The sequence below is a fragment of the Spinacia oleracea genome, chromosome 1 (assembly GCF_020520425.1).
Source record: "Spinacia oleracea cultivar Varoflay chromosome 1, BTI_SOV_V1, whole genome shotgun sequence".
NCBI classification, from domain to species: Eukaryota; Viridiplantae; Streptophyta; class Magnoliopsida; order Caryophyllales; family Amaranthaceae; genus Spinacia; species Spinacia oleracea.
Window position 1 is genome coordinate 22,907,067 of NC_079487.1, and position 10,821 is coordinate 22,917,887.

Below are 10,821 nucleotides of genomic sequence, written 5' to 3' on the forward strand. Positions count from 1 at the left end.
ATGGCATTAAATACTCCATCTATGAATATTCGGAACCGACGGATCTTGGTTTCAGTGGGAGCTAAGATCGTCACAGGCAAGAAATGAATACTCCGGAAACGATGATATTGCCGGAAACGGAAATATGGATCGTATCGGAAATATGAATATTATCCAAGTCGTAGATGTTGCCGGAAACGGAAACATGGTACGTATCGGAAAATATTATTGGAAATGGAAATATTACCAGAATCGGAAATATTGCCGGAAACGGAAATATTGTCAGAATCGGAAATATTACCGGAATCGGAAAATAATTCCGGAAACGGAAATATTAAATATTTGTTCGAAACGGAAATTAATTCCGGAATCGGAAATATTAAATATTGTTCGTATCGGAAATAGATTCCGGAAATGGAAATTTAATCAGAAGCGTATCGTACGAATTAGCATCGGACGAGGCTTGCCGGACGAAGGCCCAGCACGAAGCCGGGGCCATCGCCCAGCAAGCATGCGCGCCACAAGCCCAGCCAAGGCAGCGCCCAGGCCTACCGCAAGGCAGGCCCAGCGCGCGCCAAGGGCCACGGATGCGTGGGCCGTGCTGCGTGGGCTGCTGCTCGCACGCGCATGGGCAGCCCTTGTGGCTGCCGTGTGTGTGTGTGAGTTTGTGCTCATGCGTGATTCCTGAATCTGCAAGAGTCAGTGTATGATTAAATTTCTATTCCTAATTGGATAAATTAATTAAATAGAATTCATGTAGGATTCTAATTTCAATTAATTCGTATCCTACTAGGATTACGATTCCTTTTCCATAACTCTATAAATAAAGGCCTAGGGGTCATAATTTATACATAAGTTTTAAAGTATTCAAAAGTGAGTTTTTTGAGAGAAAATTAAAACACATCTTGCTTAAAAAGTGCCGAAATTTTCTAGTACCTTAAGGGCGATTCTAGTTGGTCAATCTTAAGGCGGATCCGGACGTGCTGTGGACTATCTACGGAGGGACGACACTTGGAGTCCTAAAAGACTTGTTCTTGTTCGGTTCGGGCGCAGCTAGGGAGGGCACGCAACAAAGAGTATGCATCTAAATTATGCTATATGATTATGTGTAAATAATATGTTGTCCTGGGTTAATGGTTGTTTCCGCATGATCTATGTAATGTCATATGTATCATAACCTAACAGTTGTTTCATCTATTCTTTGGAATGTTATTTTTAGCCGCTTATTCTGAAAAAATAAATCCAAAATAAAGATTAATTCACAAATCTAATAGATACCATTAAAATTAAAGAACAAGGGTGTCAGAATGTCGATTTAAAAACTAAAAATTGTAACCAGCCTTTAAAGTAATGTATCTGTCAATATCCTGCTTTGTTTCTCAAATTACAAGATCAATTTATGTAAAGGGAGATTTACAAGGTTGAAGAAAAAAAAAATTCCTGTGTAGAAGATGTTGGAGGAGAGACGGAATGAGTATTGAGTAGAATTTAATCTGGAATTAAAGAAAGTAGAAGATTGCAAATTAAATAATTTTTTATAAAATAAAGTAAGAACTAGTAAAACTAAGGGGAAAAAAGATCAACATTCATCTTCGTCGGCTTGGTGTTGATTTTGTTCAATGTGGTTGTCAACTTGTCTCTTCTTCTTGCTTCCCATTGCTTCATCTCACACTAATCCCCAAAATATGAAAACACAGTGTAAAATTGTTCTTTCTGCTTTGTACGTTGTTTGTTTTTTCAACTGAATCAAATTGACAAAATTGTAGAAATCTGGAAAATTGAATTGCATTGACAACTTGTGGCGACGCTGTTATTTTTTGGTACTACAAGAAAAAACTATTGCTAACAATGACATTAGTCACGAATTCCGGCATGTTGATGTCCCCAATAATCCAATATCCTTATTAGCCGGTTTATGGTGGACGCCACCAGCTATAACGCCGTAGAGGGTGGTGTGACGAAGAAACACCATTGATGAAGAGAATTGAGATTTTGAAGCTATTTTGGTGGAAGAGATGATGAATTGTCCCTGCAATTATCCGTAACTTACTTGGAAGTTGGAACAATATTGGAAAAGTCATAGAAATAATTACCCGCATTGAATTACTCAATTACAGAGTAATATTTGAACAAATGCGGGCCACATCACCTTCACTCAATTATCACACATGTCACATTTGTCTGCCACGTCAGGTGGGTAATTGACCCACTGGGTCAATTAAGTTTTCTCCTATAACACCTCTCTCCACAACTGAAAGATTAGATCGTGGGGTTTTAGGGAGTAATTTCTATTCATTATTTTTTGCTGTATTTTTTTTTTTTTTCCTTTCAGTAACCGCCTTCTAATATTTTTAAAGTCACCTTAATGGATGGTTTAGATTAGTCTTACATTTTGTATGGTTGAGATTCAATTAATTGTAGTGGCTACCATTTTATTGTAGATATTGTAAAATTGTCCTTTATATTATATTATAGTTTTAGTTTATGTTAATGTACTAGTTCGTAAATAGTAGGGTGTTTTACTATTCCACAGGGGACACTAATAAAGTTTCGTTTACAATAATGACCTTAACGTACCATTCCATAGTGATTCTTTTCGAAACTCATTGCATGCACTTTATACCTTCATTATTTGTTCATCTTTATTAACCAATAATAATTCGAATCAATAATAATTCTCTGATACGTAATTCAATTCTTACGCGCGACCGAAATACTTCTTTTTATTAAAAATGCAACTTTTTTTTTTTGCATTAGTTAATCTAAAATGAATTTGAAGCTACTCCCTCTGTCTCTTTTTGTTTTTTACGTTTTCTTTTTTGGGTGTCCCAAAATGTTCTTTACATTTCATTTTATATCATCACATAAATGATTTAATATTCTATCAAAATTTGTGTCCAATTATTATTTTAACCAATTAAATTCATTGAGTCATTTAATCTCTTACACTTTTCCATTGAGACATTAACTTTTTCTCATTTTTCCAATATTAGAATTTTGATAAGAGTGAAAACATTATACTCCCTCCATTTCTTTTTGATGTATCCATTTGGAATCTTGTGTGGTTTTAAGAAAATTGGAATATTGGTTTGTATGGGTTAAGTGTAATGATTGGGTGTAAGAGTTATAATAAATAAAGGAGTGAGAAAATAATAAAGAAATAAGGTAAGAGAGGGGAGTGATAATGATGGGTGATGGGTGATAAAGGAGGTGAGAGGGTGGGTATATGGGGAAGGGAAAAAAATTAAATATTATGGGTGGGGAAAATTAGGTGGGAATATGGGTAGAATCTTTAAGTATTTTGGTAATTAGATAGAAATATAAGGGTATTTTAGGTTAAAATGTATGTCCAAAAATAGAATAGATTCTAAATGGATACAACAATATGAAACGCTTAAAATGGAAACGGATACAACAAAAAGAAACGGAGGGAGTAAATAAACGTAACTTTCCTCGTTTACACAAAAAACTTAGAAGAATCTCAATGCACATTAATTAATCGTTAAAACGCGTGCAAAATACCAAACGTAAAAAACAAAAAGAGACAAAGAGAGTAGTATTTTTAAAGAGTTGCTATGAATTTCGTATTACAATGGCATAATTTATGGCACAAGTCACAAGTGATAAATTGTAACCCACCTATATGATCAAAACAACTCCAATTTACGAAGCTTTTGAAAATCAACATTTCTCTTCCTTTCAAATTTCAAAAACCCCTCCATGCCATGTATGATTCATGTATATATAGTTCATGATTTACTCTGAATCTTGATTATTTGTTCATTTCTTAAGAATCCTACTTGGAAACAGTAATAATAAATTAAAAAATATATTAATCAAACAATAATTAAGAAACCTAATTTTTATTAGTCACACGAATTAACATGAAAAAACAAATTACAAACAAAAACACGTACACAATCAATCATAAACAATTAAACACACTCTAATTAGTCATCGAGACCGACTTAAGTTGGTTGCATAACTCGAAATAAGTGGAGTAAATCAATCGATCTTTAGCACCAGCACGATAAAGCTTATTATGCTTAGAGAAATACCTAAGTTGTTGCAAAATACAACAACCAATAAACTCACCCAAGAACAAGAATAGCCAATTAACGGACCTCTTCTTCTCCGAAATCACTGGTTTACAACAATTCCTTTCTCCGCATGAACCACACGCAACCATCGTCGGATTCTTCCACTTTTCCGGTGCACGGTGTTGGAGTTTTACTCATTTCGGTCTATGTTGAAAAACTCCAAATTTTGTTGCTTCAAAAGAATTAAAGTTTCCGTAAATACAATGTGGTTTTTCCTATTATGAATCATAAATTTTGGAGCATAATTATTGAATTGATTGTGTAATTCAACTAATTGATTTGTTGGCCATTATTACCTTAATTGATTCCTCCATTTATGGCCTAATTGATGACCAATTAATAGCCTTCCATATTTGTTGATTCTTTTGGCCTATTTAAAAAGGCAATTGATTCTTCCTCCAGACACAGAAGAGAAAACCTTATTCATCTTCTCCAAAACTACAAACACAAAATCGACTATTGTTCTGGGCATTGCTTAAGGGTGTTCTCAATCTTCGTATCCGTCCACACCGGAAATGAGGAGTCGTGTAACCCTAGGGGTTGATTGCCATGAGTCCGCGTGTGTGTAGCGGGGCAAATTCAACTTTAGGGCAGTGATTGGTGTCACGCCACGACATAATTTCAGATAAGCCATTCAAATTTAATCTGCTATTAGTCATATCTCCTACAATCTAAAGTTGAATTTGCCTTTTTATTATTATGGCTAATAGTACTGTGTTAAAATGTTGTTGTTACGAGGATTATCTGTCAAAATGCGATTCAATCGCTGCCGCAAGGAACAAAATTTTACTGTTGTTTTGTTTGATCGGTATAGTTCAAGGGTTTGATAATAATAATAATATCAAAACCCAAATATACATTGGCATACATGTTTGTTGTACTTCGTATATTTGTGCGGCTAGAGCTTCTATAACCCACGTTTTTTTCTACCTAGTCAAACTTTTCTCATATTTTAAATTACAAATTTCATCAGTTTTTTCGATCCAGTAGTTAATGCATTCTTGCTCCCATTAATCAATGACGGGAAAAGTTAGTAATGTTGTGGTGTTCTTTATCTCTTGTTCCTGTTCAATTGCTTTCTGATAATTTTAGGCAACAAGAAAGGTGTTAAAAAATTTAGTGCACACACGGTGTTCGACGGAATGTCTGAACCAGTTGCAATGAAGGATCAGGAACTGATGGGCTTAGTTTCGGAAGTACACAGGGGGATTTATGACGAGGTGCAAGTTGGCTACGTGCGTGGCTAGTAGAAGCACCAAGCATTGATCCGGAAAAGTGAAACATGGTCGTATACTCGAAAAAACTCAGAAACATGTTGATAGTACTCTAAAAGGACTGTTTTTAAACATGATAAAGAGTAAGAAAGGGAGGTATGAGATACAATGAGGTTAATGCTAATTCTATTTTTTTTTGGTAAGTTTTGCAGTGGCATTATATAATCAAATCAAGTTCTGATTAAAAATGATGAACACAATGCTTATCAAAGAGTAGTAATGAAGTCCAGATCTAACTAGTGGCTCCAACATGTTTCGTACAAGTCAGGGAAGTTTCTTCCCTGCATTTTATTTTGGCAAACTCTAAGTTATTACATAATATGTACGGAGTAGTAAAGTTCCCTTCCTTGTGTGGTATGTTATTACTATGTTTTGATACTTTAACAGTTTGATGGTCAATGTGGTGTGCTCTCCATTAATCATTGAAATGTACTTTGCAGTTATGGGCAAACGAGTATGCTTGAAATGCCCATTGGTTTAATTGAAAGTGATAATTCTATTATGGTGTTGAGTGTCCATATCATTGGATTCTACCATTAGAAAAGTTTTTGGATGTTAGCTCATTGTGGGGGTAAGGTGATTTTTCTGTTTCTCCACATTTTTATTTACATATTACTATGTATGTGGGTTGTCAAGTACTATGCGTTGATTGTAAAATGTGAACTCCATTGTTGGTGAAGCCAACTCCATAAGTATTATGTGTTGTGGCTTACAAGCTATAATTGAGAGAGCTTGTAATGTAATTAGAATATATATACATGCTTGAGGCATGGATATTGATCATGAAAAATTGTGATATCATGTGAAAATGAGAGGAATATGAGATTCTCATCAAAGGCCTTTGTATAAATTTTTTTGCTGGAGTCAGCATTGAGGAATGGATTTAAAGCCTATGTGGAGTGAATTGTGATTGATACCCGTCTTAAAAATAACTAAGTTCAATGGGTCAAACGAAGTCACAAAAGAACTCAAGTAATGTACTACAACCATTCCTATTAATAAAAGTGATGTAGTATTTTTTCTACTGTCATATGTGTAAGGTTGAGCCAAGGCTCTTAATAAGTTTATAGCCTTGTAAAGGTGGTTTGTGACAGTACAAATTTGATGAGCTTACCTATGTGAATGTGGGGGTTACGCCCAATCCCCTATGAGGTTCCTTAGGCTAGGACCTCTAGAGCGTTCATGAAAAACCAGGCATATGTGGGGCATTAACTATTAAAGTTCGCGAGAACACTACTTGTTTTGAGAAAAGTTTGGTGCGCTCTTGTGTTACTACAATCCCCATGCAAGGTTCAAGGGTAATTCTACCTTAGATGGTTGTATGACATACTAGTATGCACTAGGTATCAATTCAAATCCACAAGACATTGATACTTGTAAAACTAAGTATCCCTTGCCCAGAACATCTTCTCTTAATAAAGCCTATTTTCTTTTGAATCATGTGGGGGAATGTTGGAGTTTTACTCCTTTCGGTCTATGTTGAAAAACTCCAAATTTTGTTGCTTCAAAAGAATTAAAGTTTCCGTAAATACAATGTGGTTTTTCCTATTATGAATCATAAATTTTGGAGCATAATTATTGAATTGATTGTGTAATTCAACTAATTGATTTGTTGGCCATTATTACCTTAATTGATTCCTCCATTTATGGCCTAATTGATGACCAATTAATAGCCTTCCATATTTGTTGATTCTTTTGGCCTATTTAAAAAGGCAATTGATTCTTCCTCCAGACACAGAAGAGAAAACCTTATTCATCTTCTCCAAAAATACAAACACAAAATCGACTATTGTTCTGGGCATTGCTTAAGGGTGTTCTCAATCTTCGTATCCGTCCACACCGGAAATGAGGAGTCGTGTAACCCTAGGGGTTGATTGCCATGAGTCCGCGTGTGTGTAGCGGGGCAAATTCAACTTTAGGGCAGTGATTGGTGTCACGCCACGACATAATTTCATATAAGCCATTCAAATTTAATCTGCTATTAGTCATATCTCCTACACACGGTTGTGCATGTCGTGTTCCTCCGTCTGCATGAAATTATCAACTTCTTGAAACTTCTCGCGAAGGTTAAAATTTAGGGTCGAAACTTGCTCACATTTATTGCATTTCACTTCACCGGAAATTGTGTTTATTCGATTAGCAACCAAATAGTTCATCGAATGGACTTTCGCACGTCGGTCCTTCGCCCATGGGAATGGTGGTCGGATTGTTTCACCCTTCACTTCATCGTTGACGGTGGCTTGGATTTGGTTGTTGACGGTAGAATGGACGGTGGCTTGGGTTTCGTTGTTGACGGTGGCTTGGGTTTCGTTGTTGACGGTGGCATGGGCGGTGGAATGGGCGGTGGCATGCACAGTGGCTTGGATTTCGTTGTTGACGGTGGAATGGATGGTGGTCGTCGGAATCTGGGTTGTTTCAGTTCTGGTGGCAAAAGAGGAGAGAGAAAGACAAAGATTAAGACCATCATCTTCTTCGACGTTCTTCCTCTTCTGGTTGTTGGATGGATTATTGTCCGCCATGATTTGTTATTGAATTAACTCAGATATACGTACTACAATACTCCGTAATAAGATAACTAGGTTGATCGATCGATTAGAGGTTTTTAGAGAGAATTAAGTAACTAAATCAGAAACTAATTTGTAATTCGAATCTTGGATTTTCTTGAACGTAACAAAGTATGAATTACGAATGGAGAGTTGGAGACGGTCGGATTTTGAGGCGCGTTTCGTCCTTTTATACAAAATATTACTGAAACAATTAATGTCGGTTGTGGATTGTTCTTTTTATTAAATTAAAATTAAATTCAAAACTAAACGGTCATTAACATACAAAAAGTCAAATTAATTAGGAGTTTAATTAGTTTAGGAATAGGATTTATATAATTAGCTTTACTTTGGAGTTAAATTATTTCCAAACTTAATACTTCGTACATTAATCTAAGGAAATAAAGGAATTGGAAAATAATTAGAAGTCTAATTAGTTTAGGAATAAGATTTTTTTTTTTTTTTTTTTTTTGTGTTAACATCCGGTTTACCCTTAGGGCTAATCCGGATTCGGGGCGAGTTCTGGGTGGATAGGTTTCAGTCCCCTCCCAATTGTTGTTGCGGGGAATCGAACACGAGTTCTCCCTACCAAGTTCAGCCCCAATCACCACTGCACAGGCAATTGATCAGGAATAAGATTTATGCTTCACCTATATAATTAACTTTAATTTGGAGTTGTACAATAACCTTAACAATCTGGAAGATCCATGTTCAATTCGTTAAAACTGATTAATTTTTCTAGCTTTGTTTAAAAAGTTTTGCTTCCAAATTGAAATCGTACCTAAGTTTATCCGATCAACTCGAAGTTACAATGAGAAATCACAAGGAGATAAGAAAATCAGACTCAGAGTATATACCGTTACATTTATGCGAAGAGATACTCGCAAGGCTCCCGGTAAAAGACCTATTAAGATTCAGGTATGTCTGTAAATCTTGGTGTTCAATTATCGATTCGTCCGTATTCACTTATATGCATCTTAAACTCTACAAAAACAACAATCATCATGAGAACAATCTTGTATTATGTTCAGAATACAATCAGAAACAAAAAACTCTTTATCTTCGTCGCATCAACACGTTTCGTCAAATTGGTGAACGAATTGAAACTCATCAAAATAGCTTGCTTAGAGGGAGTTGTAAAGGGTTATTGTTGACAGAAAAAGAAGATATGAGACTATGGAACTTCTCTATAAGAAAGTTCCTTATCCTTCCGCATTGCCCTATTCAGGACAATGTTACATATGTTGTACTAGGGTTTGCCCCTTCGACTAATGACTATAAGGTTGTTGCCTTTACGTATGATTCAATGGCCGTTTATTCACTTCATGATCACCGATGGAAGGTAAAGAACAACATGACGATTATGAACCCTATGTGGCATGTACGACCAAAATTATATTATAAGGATGTTATTTTTGTAGAAAATGCGGTTTACTGGTTTGAATTTAGTAATCGTTTTAAAGAAGAATACCAACAAAATCATATTGTTTCGTTTGATTTTGATGTGGAAGCAATTAACCTTTTGGTACTACCGGATAAGATCATTGGGAAAGAAATAATAGCTAGGTTTTTATGCAGCATAAATGATTTGTTAGCAGTTTTTTGCGTGTCTATCGAAAGCACATGTATATGGATACTCGAAAAAGATCGTGGCAACGGTAAGGCACCGTGGAGGCAATGGCATTCTGGAGAAACAAATGTTGATTTTTGCGAGTTAATTCATAGATATTATTTACATTCAAATATTCTTTATCTCCAAGACATTAACACATTTTTTATAGGGTTCAATGGTCAATTGATATCTTATAATATCAAAAATAATAAATTTCAGTATGTGATGAAAAAGTTTTACGGAGATGTTGATACTTATGTGGAGAGCTTAGTATCTCACACAGATTCAAAATGGAGCGACGCGTACATTCGTCCCCGGAAGGTGAGAAAGAATAGTAGGCAGATGCAAATCCAGCAAGATCAGAATGCAAGTTAAATTCAAGAATAGAAACTTATACTAAGCTGTGTCAAATCAGGTATAGCATTATCGAGTATTTGTTAATACTTGTTTAAGATTGGTGATTAGATTTATTTTAATTTAATGGTCTTACTAATTAGTTAATTTCGCAATCTTTAGTTTTTTTTGTAGTTGAGTTCGGCGATCGAGGGCTGTATTGGCTCTAGTTAATTAGATGTTGGTGATATAATTCGATCGTTTTAAAGCCTTTACATACTAATAAAGATTTACTACGTACTCATTACCTAGTTGGCCATTATATACAGATATTATTATGGTAAATATTTATACGCTTCTTTATAATATCAAAGGGGTAAATTGGGCCATTAGTTTATTGAGGAGCGGTTTGCCTAATCTGGGCCTGAAAGATCTTATTTTTTTACATTTACGTAGAAATTAACAAGAGTTAGAGTCAGAAAACAATGATCCATCTTCTCAAAAAAAAAAATATGCATATTTACCCTAAAGTATATAAACAATTACCCTAAAATATATGCATACTTACCCTAAATTATATGCATATTTAAGAAAAAACTCATGCGCAAAATATATGCACTTTTATGTCTAGACGCACATTTAAGTCAAAATATATGCACATATGAAAAAAAAAAAACCCAGTTAACAAAGATAACCACAAACAAATCAAACTGAGTTCAATTATTGCCAAATGTACCTATTTATAGGTCAGCTAACAATAAGGTTAACTATATGTTACATTGTGAGAATGAAGTCATTAGTTGAACTATACCAAAATGAAGCCGAAGAAGCAACTAAATAGTTTTTTTTTTACAAAAGATCAGTTGTTCATAAGGTCAACCGTGGTAGCCGAAGCACACTCTATTTCTTCATCAGGTGATTCCTTGCTTGTTCCATTACATGGTTTTCTTTTCATTTCTTTCCTTTCATTACATGGATTT

The 10,821-nt window shown here is 35.1% G+C and overlaps 2 protein-coding genes across 2 annotated transcripts; one reads left to right on the forward strand and one right to left on the reverse strand.

The window, feature by feature from the left end:
• Positions 1–7,110: 7,110 nt before the first annotated feature.
• Positions 7,111–8,072, reverse strand: LOC130465767 (uncharacterized). Its single transcript, XM_056834619.1, has one exon. The coding sequence runs from the start codon at positions 7,870–7,872 to the stop codon at positions 7,348–7,350; it is 525 nt and encodes a 174-aa protein (XP_056690597.1). The 5' UTR covers positions 7,873–8,072; the 3' UTR covers positions 7,111–7,347.
• Positions 8,073–8,707: 635 nt separating this feature from the next.
• LOC130463265 (F-box/kelch-repeat protein At3g23880-like) lies at positions 8,708–9,883 on the forward strand. Its single transcript, XM_056832345.1, has one exon. The coding sequence runs from the start codon at positions 8,708–8,710 to the stop codon at positions 9,881–9,883; it is 1,176 nt and encodes a 391-aa protein (XP_056688323.1).
• The last annotated feature ends 938 nt before the right edge of the window (positions 9,884–10,821 follow it).